Raw genomic sequence first — 16,996 nt, 5'->3', positions numbered from 1 at the left:
ACATTGGGTGGACTACGCTGAGCTGGACTAGGGTGGACTGGACTGAGCTAAGTTAAACTGGATTAATCTGGTCTCAGTTGGGCTATAGTGAGCTGAACAGGACTGGACTAGACTAGACTGGACTAGACTGGACTGTGCTAACCTAGGTTGTGTGGACTGGGCTGAGCTGTGTTAGGCTTAGTTGATTTGGCCTTGGATAACCAGACTGAGCTGGACTGAACTAGACTGAGCTGGACTGAGCTAGATTGAGCTAGGCAAGGTAGGACTGGACTGGGCTAAACTGGCCTGAGCTGGGTTAAGCTAAGCTAAGTAGGGCTGTCCTGGACTGAGCAGGACTGGACTAGGCTGGGCTGGGCTGGACTGAACTGGGCTGGGCTGGGCTGGACTGGGCTGGGCTGGACTGGACTAGGCTGGGCTGGACTGGACTGGACTAGGCTGGACTGGACTAGGCTGCACTGGGCTCAGTTTAGTTGGACTAAGCTGAGCTATCTTGGGTGGACTGGTCTGAGCTGGACTGGTCTGGTCTATTCCTAGCTAGGATAAACTAGGGTAAACTGGGCTGGGCTGGACTGGACTAGATTAGGCCAGACTGAACTTAGCTGTACCTGGCTGAGCTAGACTATGCTGGGCTGAACTGGATTGCATTACTAGACTGAGCTTAGCTGGGCCGGGCTGAGCTGGATTGGATAGGCTGAGCTGAGCTGAGCTACACTAGTCTTGTCTGAGGTGGGCTGGTATGGCCTCAGCAAGGCTGAGCTGTGCTGATATGGCCGAAGCTGAGTTCAACCGAAAAAGTCTGGGCCAGGCTGGGCTGAGCTAAGCTGAGTGGGGCTGATCTGGGTTAAGCCAGACTGGGTAGACTAGCCTAAGGTAGACTGGGTTGGCCTAGGCTGAGTGGGGCTGGGCCAGGATGAGCTGGGCTACACTGGGCTGAACTGGTATAGGCCGAACTTAGCTGAGGTGAGCTGGGCTTAGACTTCCATAAGATGGCTGAGCTGGGCTAGCCTGAGCTGAACTTAGATGAGCCAGAATGAGCTAAGCTGGGCTGGGCTGAGTTACCTGGGCCTAGCTAAGCTGTGCTGAGCTAGGCTGAAGTGGACTGGACTGAGCTGGGGTGATCTGGGATGAGCTAGAATATACTGTTCTAGTCTGATCTGGCCTGAGATGAACTGGGCTAGGCTGTGCTGAGCTCTGCCGAGCTGCGTGGGCTTATTTATCTGAGCTGGGACAGGCTGGGACAGGCTGGGATGGACTGGCCTGGGCTGCACTAAACTAGGCTGAGCTGGGATTGGCCAGGTTAGGCTGAGCTGAGCTGGGCTAAGCTAAGCTGTCCTGGACTGGGCCAAACTGTTATGAGTCTGTTGGTCTGGTTGAACTTTCTGGTCCTGAACTGAACTGGGCTTAAGACAGATTGCTTGAAATCATTTATGGGTGTTTTAAGTGTCCTCCAAGAAGGTTGTCCTGTTGTGGTCAGTCTAGACTGGGTAGGTAGAGCTAAGCAGGCTTAACAGTAGCCTGTGCTTTCTGGGGGCTGGCACAGAGCTGAGCTGGGCCCCGGGCTCAGGAGAATATCATGGGCATGTGTGCACGCTAGAGCGATTTAGGCAGCCACCAAGGTGGCTTCTGAAGTGGTGGTTTTATTCTCTATCTGTGTGCTGTCTGGGATCAACAGGGGTCCTCTGGGAGGCAGAACACTACGCAGGTTGGGATATGGCAAAGGGGAAACCAAAGCAAAGCACACATGTATCTGAGAGGCTGGAACCAATAGCCCTAGGGAGCAAGAGTCACACAGCCCTGTCCTCCATATGCCCTAAAACAGATTTAATGTGACTCACAGAGGAACCGGTGGTCCTGGGAAGGCTCTGAATCCCCAGTCCCCAAGAGTAGGGGCAGAAAGGATAATCTGGCAATTCACTGCATCTCTAACTCCCCAAGCCCTGTGGGGTACCTGTTCCCTGGACTTAAACCTAAGGGACAGCCTGGTCCTGCTGTCAGTATCACTCAGCCCACATTGAAGCTACTCCATTCATCCTACAACCCTAACGCCTTCCAGTCCACCACCCAGATCTACTGCTTCATGCATGGTCATATCCTAGAGGATGTCACTGTCACCTGGCTAAGTTTCCACACAATTTCCCAATCAAGAAAGGGAGCAAGAGTTGGCCTCTTCCTCCAAAGCTCAAGTCCAGCCCTCCTGTGCTGAGCCAGCTACGGACAATGAGTGAGGAAATCCTGGCAAGTGTAAAGAATCAGGGGGCTCCCTGGGTCTGAGCTTGGGCTCAGGGAATGAAGACAGGACCCAGGAGTCTGACCATCTGTCCCCAGAGCCCTACTTCAGTCACATCCACCCTAACAAGTCCCCCAACCTGCAGGAGTGCAGGAATGTGAGGCCAGTCTAACCTAGATCCTGTCTCACAGCCTCTGTCCAGGAACCTTCTGTCTACCCCTTGAAGCCCTGTAATGCAGGCACGGCCCCTGTGACACTGGGCTGCCTGATAAAGGACTACTTCCCTGACCCGGTGAATGTGATCTGGCATTCAAACGCCCCGAACATGAGCACCGTGAACTTCCCTGCCCTCGGCTCTGAACTCAAGGTCACCACCAGCCAAGTGACCACCAAGAGCAAGTCAGCCAAGACTTTCACTTGCCAGGTGATACATGCCCCATCCGGATTCAACAGCAATAAGACGATCAAAGGTAAGCAGGGCTGGGCTGGCTACAGGTACAGCAGGAGAGAGCATGGTCAGAACAGGAAGGACCTCTCATACATACCTGTGACAGAAGGACATGGGTATACCCAGCATACTCGGGGGTCTGGGCTGAGGCTTGAGGGAACACAAGACTGGGGAGATACTCACATCTCACTGCCTCTGCCCTAGCATCACCTGTCAATATCACCCAGCCCACCTTGAAGCTACTCCACTCATCCTGCAACCCCAAAGCGTTCCACTCCACCATACAGCTCTACTGCTTCGTTTATGGCCATGCCCCAGATGATGTCACCATCACCTGGCTAAAGGATGGACAGCAGATGCCTAATGCATCACCAAGTGTTATCCCAATCAAGAAGGAGGGTAAGCTAGCCTCGACCTACAGTGAACTCAACATCACCATGGAGCAATGGATGTCTGAGAGCACCTTCTCCTGCAAGGTCACCTCCCAAGATGAGGACTATGAGATCCATACCCAGAAGTGCCAAGGTAGGCCCTCCCTTGCCTGATGCCCAGACCTCAGAGTTCTGAGGGAAAGGTAGGATCTCACACAGCCCTTTCTACCCCACAGAATATGAGCCACGTGGTGTGAATACCTACTTAATCCCACCCAGCCCCCTGGACCTGTATGTAGGAAAGGCTCCCAAGCTTACCTGTCTGGTGGTGGACCTGGAAAGCAAGGAGAATGTCACTGTGACATGGACCCAAGAGCATAGGAATCCTGCAGGCTTAGCATCCCAGAGTTCTACCAGGCACCACAACGCAACAACCAGTATCACTTCCATCCTGCCAGTGGATGCCAAGGACTGGATTGAAGGTGAAGGCTATAGGTGCAGCGTGAACCACCCTCAGCTGCCCAGGCCCATTGTGCGCGCCATCACCAAGGCCCAGGGTAAGTACAGGAGATGGAGAGGGAGTGGTCACAGAGGCGAAGGCCTGGCTAACTAACGTTTGTCCACAGGCCAGCGCTCAGCCCCGGAGGTGTATGTGTTCCCGCCACCACCAGAGGAGGAGAACAAGGACAAACGCACACTCACCTGCCTGATCCAGAACTTCTTCCCTGAGGATATCTCAGTGCGGTGGCTGCAAGATGAGATACTGATCCCAAACACACATCACAGAACCACAGCACCTCTGAAGTCCAACGGCCCTGGTCAAGGCTTCTTCATCTTCAGCCGCCTAGAGGTCACCAAGGCACACTGGGCACAGAATAAAAAATTCACCTGCCAAGTGATCCATGAGGCACTGCCAGAACCTAGGACGCTGAAGAAAACAATATCCAAGATCCCTGGTAAATGATGCCTCCCTCCATCCTTCCCGGGGCCCATGTAACTGTGGTGGGGAAGGTGGACGGCAGGCCTCTGCCCACTGTTGTAACACGGAAGCCATCCCAATAAACACTCAGTGCCTGCTTAGAGCCCTGGGTGCCTGTTCTTGGGGAGGGCAAGTTGTGGCTGAAGTGTCTTGGCATAGAGGAAGGGACATTGCAAGAGAGGGACGAGAGTAAAGCACAGGTCATCCACCTGGCTGTGTTGGGTACTGGACAAACAGGACATCACAGAGGTGCAGCTTAGGCTCCCCTTGTCCTTCCTGACCTCCACTGTCTATCATGCACCTGAATGGGATCCAAACAGCCAGAGAGGAGCTGTCTAGAGGAGTGGCTAAAACGAGCCAGCCTGGGAGGCCTCAGCACCCACCCCTCAGTCTTGCAAGTTTCTGCTCCCCAGATATTCCTGGATATTAGAACCCCTTCAGGTAGAGAAATTGCCAAAGTCAGCATCCTAGGAGGCAGGACTCCTCATGGCCCTGCTCCTTCTCCTCTGTACCCAGCAGCCATTGAGGCTGAACCCATAGTCCTGACCACCTGCCCTGCCATATGGTCATAGCAGGTCTGGCTAAGGACCTGGTGCCCCTCCTCTTACTGTCCAGCCTCATGCCGACCTCATCTCAAGGGCTGGAATAGGCTGCCAGCCTCACACAGTCAGGTGCACTCATCTATGCCATGTTAGCACACACACACACACACACACACACACACACACACACATACAGAGCCACATACACACTCAGATCACCAAGCCTTGTGACCCCCCAAAGCACAGCACCACCAAACAGCACACACTTGCAGGCACCTGACATAGCAACATGCCTCACCCATGCTCACATGTGGCCTGCACTGGGCTTCCCACTGCTCTCTGCTTGTCCAGTCCATTCCCAGTCCTTTCCTTTTGTATACTTGAGCCAGTGAGTCCAAGATAGAAACAGGGTTTACATCCTGTAAGAGAGCCCAGTATCTTCCACATGGCCTCCTCCTGTGGCCTCAACCTCCCATACCACTGTTCTCTATCTGCTATAACCCTAAGACAGGCAGATACACACAAACACACACACACACACACACACACACACTCACACACACACACACACACACCCCACAGGTAGGCTTCATCCATCCCAGGCCCAGAAGGATAAAGAGGCCAGAACCAGGACATGCCCACACCCATCCCAGACCCAACCACCAACACATATGGCTCATACACGTTGAGACCAGAGGCTCTCATCATACACACACAGTCATGCACACAATGGAACCCATACACACCTGCCATATCCAGAGATAAGTGTCCAGCCTTTGTGTCTGAGATACCTCTGAGGCCCACTGATAGCAGAGTCAGCCAGCACATCAGCTCTGCTTCCAGTACTTCCTTGTACTTCAGCCCATGCCAGGCCATGAGAGACAGAAGAAGGTAGAGGCCTGAACTGTGGGACATCTGTATAGTAGCTGGTCAGACTAGTAAACCAGACAACAGGGAGGCTAAGGCAAGAGCAGAACCCCTACAAGGCCAGGAGGCCCTCCCTAGAGTCCCACAGGCCTGGGCTCAGAGCCCATGTGTCCTGACCTGCCCCTCAGAGGCCACAGCCAAGATTCCTGGAGCCAGAGCCTGCATGGAGGTCCTGCAAATAGGCCTATGAGCTCAGAGCCCTTCCTTGAGGGCCCTGGGCACTCTCTGAAGAACTCTCTGCAGGCTGGATAGAGGCATCCTGTGGCCAGAAGCAAAACTATGCCGATGGTGGGGGCATCAGGCCACTGTGGGCTCTGGAGTAGGCAGAGGGAGTGAGTAATCAGGGTCAGGGGAGAAAGGAGGGCAGCTGGCGTCCAGGGCCATCTAGAGACTCTGGGCAGTCCCAGAGCAGGTGGAATGGGCACTCTACCCCTCCCCACTGTCACCTGGAGTCTGGGGAAGCTGACTGGCTGGTCCCCCCAGAGCTAGACCTCGAGGACCTATGTGCAGAAGAGGCCGAGAGTGAGGAGCTGGAAGAACTGTGGACCAGTATCTACGTCTTCATCACCCTGTTCCTGCTCAGCGTGAGCTATGGGGCCACTGTCACCCTCCTGAAGGTGGAGTCCTGCACCTCAGTGGGTGGGGCTAGGGAGGGCGAGGCCAAGCTGCAGAGCCATCCTCATACACACCTTCTCCCCAGGTGAAGTGGGTCTTCTCCACACTGGCGCAGAGTACACCGCAGACCCTCCATGACTATGCCAACATCCTCCAGACCAGGGCATAAGCACAATGCCAGCTCCCTTGCAGGCCTGCAGCCATGTGTGTCTGAGGCTCCTGCTCTGCCCTGGGTTGTAGGAGGGAGCAGAACTACCCAAAAGGACCAGATTTGGGGACCAACAACTGATATATCAGCATCCAGAAAGTTCCAGATCAAGGCACCAGTGTGGCCTGTCCTACACACAGATACTTTGAGACAAGCTTTGGAACAATATCTGTTCCTCATCAATTTGACCTGAGTTTTAGGGTGGATGCTGACAACCTGGGCTCACCCCAGACCTATGGGCATTAGGGTCACTTCATTTTGACTGAATAACCACAAAGTCCCTACTAGGCCCCCGCCTAGAGCCCAGAGTCAAAGCTGGGGCACTCAGAATCAACCCAGAACAAATCCAGGCCCTGGCTCCTCAGAAGCCATCCTGCCTCACCGTCTCCAGACATAACCCAGACTTTCCCTACAGCCCTCTGTCCCTGAAGAATGAAGAGACAGACAGGCATTCAGGATGAGGCCGCAAAACTGAAAAGGGGCTAGGCAGAGTCCTACTGTGAGAAAAGGAGCCTCCCTCCCACAGGGCAGCAGCAGAGCCCCGAGGCCTCAGCAACGCCAAGCCTCAGCCAGCAGTTCTGCTTTGTCTCTGGGTTTCTTAGTAAAGTTCTTTCCCGAAACTCCTGAGAGCACACTGAGAAGGTGTTTGAGGCAACCACTGGGGCAATGGGTACCAAGGACACGGACAAGGACCAGGGGGTGAAAAGCAGCCGCCTCTGTGGGATCCTCTTCAAAACCCAGGGTTTCCGGACCAGCCTCCACCATTCCTGCTGGTCTCCAGCCCAGACTCACTTCCCACTTCTTAAGCTGAAGTGAAGGGCAAAGCCTGAGGGGCTAATGGTGGAATCAGAGCTGGGCCCCCAGGAACCTGGTACAGGTCACTCTCCAGGACCACAATCTGTCCACCCACTAAGTGCAGGCAGACAGGCCAATCCCTGACCCTGGACAGACTGAGTGAGGACACACAAGTGTGCAAGAGTCATCCAAACCTAGTATTACCATCCCTGGGACATGAATTCATGTTACATAAGACAGGGTTCTCTCATATGCAATGATGGCTCTGGAATCAATAAGAAAAAAGAAGTCTTCATAGGAAGGAAAAATCAGTAGTCAATGACTTTCAGAAAACGCTTAAATGATGAAAACATTTCTAGTAAGAAGGATGCCTAGGGTGGGTGTGGCCCTACTGGGCCCTGGATAAAGGCATGAGAACTATTAAGACCATTTTGAGGGCCAGTTGGCCAAACGCCCTTGTTATCATAAGTAGTGATGGTCTCCCAAGGAGATCCACATTGGGGTTCCAAGATCAGCACCATGGGACTTTAGGAAAACTAAGACGGAGGTAAGTCTGCCAGGACAAGACCACAGCGGCCAGGTATCTGAGCCCTCTTCTCTGCTGTACAGCCAGGCTTCTACAAGCCTCAGGGCACCCAGGGAATGCATGGGTGGCAAAGGCACAGAAGGCCACCCCTACTGAGTGCAGGAGACCCAGGACTGGGAGGGTGACCGGCCTGACTGGAAAGAGACACTGCTCAGGACTCATCCCAAGCCCCAGCCCCGGCCAGCACACAATAACATTGTGCATTCACGCTGAGGAACACACCATCACTCACATTCAAATGTATGTCAGACACACAGTCACACAGATTGCACAGACCCCCTCAGATACATCCAGAGTCAGGTGCCGGGCACACACACACACACACACACACACACACACACACACACACACACACCACTCTAAAACAGGCTCAGTCTCACATGCAGACACACACTGTCTTGGGAAGACAAAACCTGGCCCACACCCTCCTCCTGCCAGAGTCTCCTAGCCCTACCCACTTCTAGGCTGAGGCCTAGGTGCTCCTCTTCCCCAACCAGCTTCTAGACCAACATTCCTGAAAGTCACAGCTCAGTGTCTTCCAATGACCGTCCCTCCAAGCCATGAGATCCCCACAGACACTGGACACAGGCAGCAAGGGCTCTTCTCAAGGGGTACAATGTGGTGATAGGAATTGTCACACAGGAGCAAACCCCACCTGGAATGAAAGAGAGTCCACAGGGAGCTGGACTCAGCCCAGACAGCCAGGCCAGTGGCCCTGGCCTCTGCATACCATGAATGACCTCCTAGGACCAAGAGGCCACTTTCTTCTCTCTACTCCCTTGTCAGTCCACCATAGAGGGTGCGTGGGAGTCCCCAAAAGACAGTCACATCTTGGAACCCATGAGTGTGTCCTTTGGGGAATGGTTCTTCACAGTGTGACCAAGGTAACTATCTCAAGACAAGGTCATCAAGGATTAGCCTCGTGGACTTTAACCCAGTGACAAGAGTCCTAAATGACGGAAGCAGGGCCTGTGTCCTCCAAAATCAAAATGTGAAAAGGGAAAGACAGCAGCCCAAACAGAAGCCCTGTGTCCAACACTGACCAGGACCACGTGGGAGGCTCACAGGGATGACTTGTCAAGAGCCGTCACCAGTCCACACATACAGCCACTCTAACCCCACACAGAAAACATCTCTGTGGGACATCAGCTCAGCTGCTGGACCCACCTCACAGCCATGGATGGACAGCTGCAGTCTGAATTCCCTGTCCCCATGTCCATGCTTCTTGGCCTTGATGACACACTGTTGGCCTAGAGCAACTCCATGTTGGCATGATGTCCCTGGAGAATGTCTTGTGACTTGGGCTGGCAAACCCTAAGACCAAAAGGAGGTGACTGGGTCATGAGAGAGCCTCATGGCAGGACACATGACCTTAAATGACCCTCTGTAGACTGGGAAGCAGCTGTTACCAGACTGGCCATACCAGTCCACTGCTTCCAGCTTTGAACCAAGAGTCGAACCTTTACTGACTAAGCCACTTCGCCTGTGGTATTCTGTAACAGCAACAGAAATGACTAAGCCAGGCAGCCACAATGTCCCCCGTTGCTGACGGCTCCAAGGCATGCCGAGACTGATGACAGAACCTCCCGAGCCTCTTTGTACAGGCCTGTGTGTCCTCGCAGATCTCTGGAACTCAGGACCAAGCTTCCTCCCCTGTCCATCTGTCAAACTCCCTTGACTGGCCTCACAGTCAAGGGGACATCAATTTGCTCCACACTTTCCAAGCCCCTCCTCTGTGAAGTATCTATCCGAGACCCCAGAAAAGCTAACTTCCCCAACTCAGCACCCAGCGTCGCTGACATGACCCCATCATACCTGCTCATTTACAACCTTTCCCCTCCAGACAGGCCGTTCCTGAGCAAAGACTGTCTGGTGCTTGTGTGAGGCTCCAGAGTCCTGTTATGATATAAATAAGGCACAAGACAGAGGCAGCGTACAAAGGGAGACATTGTGGGGAGGGGACAATAGAATGTGTAGAGGACTAAGTGAAGGGTGAGACCCTACCCTGACAGTCTCTGAGGGGCCCTGGAGGGCAACAGCCCATCCTGGGAGAGATGTGATAGGAAGTTGACTCAGGGTTGCAAGGGATACAAATGGAGGTAGCACTGTGACCTGAAGGCCTCCATGTTGACCCTCAGCCTGGGGCATCTACTTTCTCAAGGAACTAGCCATGGAGGCAGCCGCAGCTCATGATGAGCCATTCCAGACACTTCCCCACATCATGTCAACCCTGTGACATCAAAGGTCTTCATTGGCTTAGGGATTCCTCTGGAGTAGCCTTGCTCCTCTGGCTCCCTGACAACATGCTCTTGGCCTCCCCTCTATCCCTAATTGTCCTCTCTCCCTCTCCATCTCTGTCTCAGTATCTCTGAGCAACTAGATGTTTATTTCATTCCCTTTCCTGCATCTCAGGCCCCAACCTACCCCTATGGCCAGGCATGTGGAGTCCTGGCCCCACCAAGGCCCGTGTGGTCAGACACACCTGTCTCCACCACAGCCAGACCACAGGCCAGACATGACTCGGAGGCAAGAGGCCACAATGTGGAGGTGGAACAGGAAGTGGGTGAGGGACCCCATCTAGGGGCCAGACACACAGTCATGCAGCCCCCTCAGCTCCAGGCCTGGCCCATCCACAGGCAACCACACAGAGAGAAGAGGGGAGATGCTGAGGACACAGCTTCCAGCCAAGGCCTTGCCCAGTCCCAAGCTCTCTCCCATAGGGCAGATGGCCTACAGCCGTGAGGATGGACCTTCAGTGTGGGACCACCTGGCCCAGGGAGGCCTGGCTGTTCCCCCATGGAGGACACTCAACGACCTTGAGCAGGTGGGTCCCAGGATGGTCTGGACTCCTTTGCTCATTGGTGCACTGAGGAGTCTCAACCAGGCCAGGCCTGAGAACACAGGGTAGAAACGCATTAGCAGGAAGGAGAAGGAGATTTGAAGAGCAAGCCAGGGGATACGGGCGTGAACATAGGCACAAGGATGTGCCAGGGGCTGAGATGCAGACCAGAGAAAACTTGACGATACCCAGCTTCCTAGAAAGCAGCAGCGAGAGACTTACAGGCTGGACCGAGGCGAGGGTTAGGAGACAACAGCAAGGGGTGGGGGTGACTCAAGTGCCTATGGCCAGGCTGAGCTGGGCTCGGCTTAGCAGAGCTGAATTAGACTGGTCTAGGCTGAGCTGGAACAAGGTAGGCCAAGTTGGGCTGACCGAGCTCGTCTATAATGGGCTAAACTGAGCTGGGCTCGTCTGAATCGGGCTGGTCCAAGCTGGGCTGAGGTGGGCTGTGCTGATTAAGATGGGGCAAAGTGGGCTGACTTGGGTGACTGGGCTAATCTGGAATGGGATGAGCTGAGCTACACTGGTCTGAACTGAGCTGGACTGAGCTGGGCTGGGCTGGGCGGGGCTGGGCTAAGCTGGGCAGAGCTAGGCTAAGCTAAAACGGACGAGACCAGGCTGAACTGGGCTGAGCTGAGCTAACCTGGGTTGGGATGCACTAAGCTAGACTGAGCTAGGCTGGGCTGGGCGGGGCTGGGCTAAGTTGAGTCGAGTACACTAAACTGGATTGGGCTAGGCTGGGTTGAGCTGGGCTACACCAGGATGAGCTTGGCTGGTGTGAGCTGCCCTGGAATAGGCTAAAATGAGCTGGCCTGGATTAGACTAGGATGGGATGAACTATGTTGGCCTGGCCTAAATTAGACTGGGCTAGGCTGAGCAAACCTGAGATGGGGTCTTCTGGGCTGAGATGGGAAACGGTAGTCTTAGTTGGGCTGCCTAAGCTAGTCTAGAGTGAACTAGCTGGCCTTGGAATGGTCTGAACTGGGTTGAGCCGGGCTAGGCTGGGCTGGGCTAGGCTGAGTTGAGTTGAGCTAGGTTAGACTGGGCTGGTTGAACTGGTCTAAGCTGAACTGAATTGACTGGAACTGGCCTAGGCTGGGATGGGCTTGCTGAAATGGACTGGGCTAAGCTGGGCTGGAGTGGGATTAGTTAAAATAGGCTGAGCTAGGCTAGGGTGAGATGAGTTGAGATGAGCTGAGGCTACGCTAAGCCGAATGGAATGGGGTGGGGTGGGATGGGGTGGGATGGGATGGGATGGGGTGGGGTGAGCTAGGCTGGAATGGGATGGGTGACTGGGCTAGTCTGAGATAGGCTGTCTGAGCTGGACGGGGCTGAGCTAAGCTGTAATGAACTGGGATGATCTGGGATAGGCTGGAATGGACTGAGCTGAGCTGGACTGGGCTGGCATGAATTGTGCTAAACTGGAGTAAACTAGACGGGACTAGCCAAACTAGGCTGGACTGGGCTGAGCTGGGCTGGGCTGGGGTGGCTGATCCGGGATGACTGAGCTAGGCTGATCTCAGCTGGCCTAGGCTGGGATAGGATGGCCTGGCCTAGGCTGAGCTGAGCTGGGATGAGCTGAGCTGAGCTGGGGCAAGCTAGATTGAAATGTGCTGAGCAGAGCTGGACGAAGCTAGACTGGGCTGAACTGGTCTGCCTGGGCTATGCTGGGCTCAGCCAGGCTGGACTGGATGAGGTAGGCTGGAATGGGCTAGCTGAGCTAGACTAGGGTAGGCTGAGCTGGAATGGGATAAACTTGGCTAGGCTGGAATGGATTGAGCTGACTAGGCTAAAGTCGGTTGGGCTGAGCTGAATGAGCTACACTGGAATGGGCTGGCTGAGCTAGGCTAGGCCAGCTGGTCAGGCTAGGCTGGGTGTAGCTAAACTAGTCTAGCTGGGCTGGGCTGAACAAGGCCGATCTTACCTAGGCTGGGCCGACCTAGACAGGGTTGCATTGATCTAGGTTAGGTGTGCTGTCTGAGCTGGCCTAAGATGGGCTGAGTTGAAATGAATTAGGCCTGGATGGACTTGCTGAGCTGGGCTGAGCTGGGCTGGGCTGAGCTGGGCTGGGCTGAGCTGGGCTGAGCTGGGCTGAGCTGGGCTGAGCTGAGCTGGGCTAAGCTGGGCTGGGCTGGCCTGGGCTGGCCTGGGCTGGGCTGAGCTGGGCTGGGCTGGGCTGAGCTGGCCTGGGCTGGCCTGAGCTGAGCTGAGCTGAGCTGGGCTGGCCTGGGCTGGGCTGAGCTGGGCTGGGCTGGGCTGGGCCTGGCTGAGCTGGGCTGAGCTGGGCTGAGCTGGGCTGAGCTGGCCTGGGCTGAGCTGGGCTGGGCTGAACTGGGTTGAGCTGGGCTGGGCTGAACTGGGTTGAGCTGGGCTGGGCTGAACTGGGTTGAACTGGGCTGATCTGAGCTGGGCTGGAGTGAGCTGGGCTGGGCTGGGCTGGGCCTGGCTGGGATGAGCTGGCATGAGCTGAGCTGGGCTGGGCTGGGCTGGGCTGGGCTGGGCTGAGCTGAGCTGGGATGAGCTGGGATGAGCTGGGCTGGGCTGGGCCTGGCTGGGATGAGCTGGGCTGGGCTAAGCTGGCCTGGGCTGAGCTGGGCCGGACTGGGCTGGGCTGGACTGAGGTGGGCTGAACTGGGCCTGGCTGAGCTGGGCTGGCCTAAATTGGGCTGGACTGGGCTGGGCTAAACTGGGCCTGCCTGAGCTCGGCTGGGCTCAGCTGGGTTGGAGTGGGTTGAACTGGGCCTGGCTGAGCTGGGCTGGGCTGAGCTGGGCTGAACTGGGCCTGGCTGAGCTGGGCTGGGCTGGGCTGGGCTGAACTGGGCCTGGCTGAGCTGGGCTGGGCTGGGCTGAGCTGAGCTGGGCTGGGCTGAGCTGGGCTGGGCTGGGCTGGGCTGAACTGGGCCTGGCTGAGCTGGGCTGGGCTGAGCTAGGCTCGGATGAATTGAATGATTTTGTTGGGCTAGACTAAACTGGGCTGAGTTAGGATAACATGGGATGGGATAGGCTGAGCTGAGCTGGGCTGAGTTGGTCTTGTTGGGTTGAGCTGACTAAACTGGGTTTATTTGGGTTCAGTTGGCTTTGCTGGGTTGAGCTGGTTTAGATCTAGCTGTGCTGGACAGAATGGACAGGTGGGATCAGGCTAAATTCCACTTGGCTGGTTAAGATGAGCTAATATAAGTTAAACTGGCTGGGCTGGGTTGGGTTGAGCTGCACTGAGCTGAGCTGGGCTGGGTTGAGTTGAGCTGTGTTGAGCTGAGCTGGGCTGGGCTGGATTGGGTTGAGCTGAGCTGGGTTAGGTTGGGTTGAGCTGAGCTGGGCTGGGCTGGATTGGGTTGAGCTAAGCTGGGTTAGGTTGGGTTGAGCTGAGCTGGGCTGGGCTGGGTTGAGCTGTGTTGAGCTGAGCTGGACTGGGCTGGATTGGGTTGAGCTGAGCTAGTCTTGGCTATAAGCTGGGCTGAAATAAATTAGCCTGGCTGGACTTACTCATAATTCTAGTCTAAGTTTTGCTGGGTTGTTAAGCTCAGGGCTGAGATTATTGGAAAACTTTGGACTAAATGTAGACCAACCCTTGTTTCATGAGTCCAGTTTGTTGCCTCTTTGTTTTATATGAATGGGGGGCCATGCAACCCAGTATCCATTTCACATGTCCTCTTCTCCTTCTCCCATTGCCTGATGGAAATTCAAGTGTACCTGTAGATAGCGTCTACACAGCCCAGGCAGTGCTCAGACTTAGGCATCTGGCCTTGAGGGTCTGTCTACTGCTTGTTAGGCGGATGGGTAGGATTGGTGGGTGACAGGTCTGAAGCCTGACAAGGCAAGTGTAAGTGAAAACACAAACCAATGGCCTTCTCCTCCCCAGTGAACCTTCAGGCCAGCTCTTCCCTGACCTCTCCTACCCTGTGTGGCTGAGCTGCAATCCCAGGTTATCCATCCCTACCCAAGCCCACCAGTTATGATCCTCCTGACCCTGGGATTGAGAGTGTGGCTGTGACCACTGCTCAAACAGGAGTGAGGCTCAGAAATCTGGAGCGCCAGATTGCTTAGTAGCACAGGCATATTCATAAAGACACTAATAGTATGCATGAAGTCCTGCTCAAGGCATTTGGCCAGGTCCTTGCAAAAGACTGCCTGAGGTCACGTTCAAAAATCTCTGCAGCCAGATCAGCTCCAACTGCAGGCACATGGCACAGCGGCTATGTTGATAGGGGGCTTTGTTGATAGGGGGCTTAGGTTCTCCAATGTAAAGAAGAGAAAGGTGTGGTCCTTTCCCCAGAAACTGTCTCAAGATGGGCAGTGTGAAGACTACCATCTCACTCATGTTCTATGTTCCAGAGTCCCAGAGAAGTCCCACCATCTACCCACTGAGCCTCCCACGATCTATGTCAAAGGACCCAGTGATAGTCGGCTGCCTGATTCAGAATTACTTCCCATCCGGACCTATCAATGTGACCTGGGGCAAGAGTGGACAGACCATAAACTTCCCACCTGCCCAGACCTCTGAGGGCAGGTACACCATGAGCAGCCAGTTGACCCTGCCAGCTGCCAAGTGTCCAGATGATGAATCTGTGACATGCTCTGTGGAACATGCCTCTAACCCCGCCCAAAATGTGGACGTGCCCTGCACAATAGGTGAGGGAGTCATCTGGGGGTGGGGTAAGTCCTACCCTAACCTGGTATCTGGAGCCATATCCCCCAATCAGGGAACCTTGGAAGCCTCCAGAGCAGCCTTTGTGGCCAGTCCATGGAGGGGACATGGATGGGACAGAAGGAGCTGAGGCCCAATGACGTCCAGAGAGGGGAGAGGGAAGGAGAAAGGAGGAATGTGCTGATTTACTAAGACTTCTCAATTACATGTCCATATCCAGAACCACCTCCACCTCCTCCTTTTTCTCCCACCTGCCAACCCCGCCTGACACTGCACCGGCCAGCTCTTGAGGACCTGCTCCTGGGATCAGATGCCAGCCTCACATGTACACTGAGCGGCCTGAGAAAGCCCGAGGGAGCCACTTTCACCTGGAAGCCCACCACTGGGAAGGACGCAGTGACCAAGGAACCTGTGATGGACTCCTGCGGCTGCTATAGTGTGTCTAGCATCCTGCCTGGCTGTGCTGAGCGCTGGAACAATGGGGAGACCTTCACATGCACAGCTACCCACTCCGAGTCTGGGACCCTAACTGCCACAATTGCCAAAGTCATAGGTAGGTCCAGATGCACTCTGGGACATCGTATGACATTCCACGCTTACATGCCTGCCTCCTCCCTCTAACACATATGCTCAACTGCTCTCACCCTTATGTCACAGAGGGAAACTGAGGCTCTCTGAGGGACTGCCCAGAAGGAAAGGACAGGGCAGGGATCTTAGATCTCCTTGTCTGAGCCATCTCTTCTCTACCTTCCAGAGAACACCTTCCCACCCCAGGTCCACCTGCTGCCGCCGCCGTCGGAGGAGCTGGCCCTGAATGAGCTGGTGTCCCTGACATGCCTGGTGCGAGGATTCAGCCCTAAAGATGTGCTGGTGCGTTGGCTGCATGGAAACCAGGAGCTGCCTCGTGATAACTACCTAGTGTGGGAATCCCAGAAGGAGCCAAGCGAGGGTGCCACCACCTACGCGATGACAAGTGTGCTGCGTGTGTCAGCCGAAGCCTGGAAACAGGGTGACAATTATTCCTGCATGGTTGGCCATGAGGCTTTGCCCCTGGGCTTCACCCAGAAGACCATCGACCGTCTGTCGGGTAAACCCACCCAAGTCAACGTGTCTGTGATCATGTCAGAGGGAGATGGCGTCTGCTACTGAGCCACCCTGCCTGCCCCTATTCCTTAAATAAACTCTGTGCTCATCCAAAGTATCCCTGCACCTCCATCCAGTGCCTGTCCATCATATCATCCTTAGGGTTTATAGAACACTGGGAGGCGTCAGGGCCCAGGGAGGGAAGAATACCCACCACCTGAGCCTCTGAGGCCTCAAAGACTTTGAAGACCCTTCATGCCTAGAGGATAGGTGTATGTGTGTGCATATATCAGTGAGTGCTTATGGATGTGTGTCCATGTGCCTTTAAGTGTATGCCTGTGTGTGACAAGGGGGAAGTGAGTTTGTGTGTGCCTATGAGTATACATATAGGTACATGTATGGGTACGAGTGCATATGTGTATGCCTATAAGTGTGAGTATATCTGTGTCCCTGTGAGCATGTGTGTGCCTGTGTATACCTGTGAGTATGCATGTGTACGCTTATGTTGGTGGAAATGTATGTGTGTGCCTGTGAGTGTGTGTGCCTGCCATGTGAATGTGCAGTGAATGGGAGGTAAGGATAAGCTGGGGATGAAATCTGAGAGAAGCAGACTCAGCCAAGATAGGAAAAGCTCAGGGGAGAGTCCCAAGGACAGTGGTTTGCTACAGAAATACTCTGAATGGCGGGCGGTATGGTTGTTTGTGTATTGGATTGCAGTTTCTGGCTCTAGC

At 54.7% G+C, this 16,996-nt stretch overlaps 1 gene segment (V, D, J or C); it reads left to right on the top strand.

Annotated features, from left to right (window-relative positions):
• Window positions 1-766: 766 nt before the first annotated feature.
• LOC131923945 (immunoglobulin heavy constant epsilon-like) lies at window positions 767-16,331 on the top strand. The segment is given in 9 exon segments: window positions 767-794; window positions 2,419-2,697; window positions 2,880-3,200; window positions 3,283-3,603; window positions 3,673-4,002; window positions 5,978-6,133; window positions 14,870-15,166; window positions 15,403-15,735; window positions 15,937-16,331. Coding segments are annotated over 9 exon segments (2,460 nt in total).
• The last annotated feature ends 665 nt before the right edge of the window (window positions 16,332-16,996 follow it).

The sequence above is a fragment of the Peromyscus eremicus genome, chromosome 14, assembly GCF_949786415.1.
Source record: "Peromyscus eremicus chromosome 14, PerEre_H2_v1, whole genome shotgun sequence".
Taxonomy (NCBI): Eukaryota; Metazoa; Chordata; class Mammalia; order Rodentia; family Cricetidae; genus Peromyscus; species Peromyscus eremicus.
Note: the sequence above shows the minus strand (reverse complement) of the source record. Positions and strands in the feature narration are given on the sequence as shown.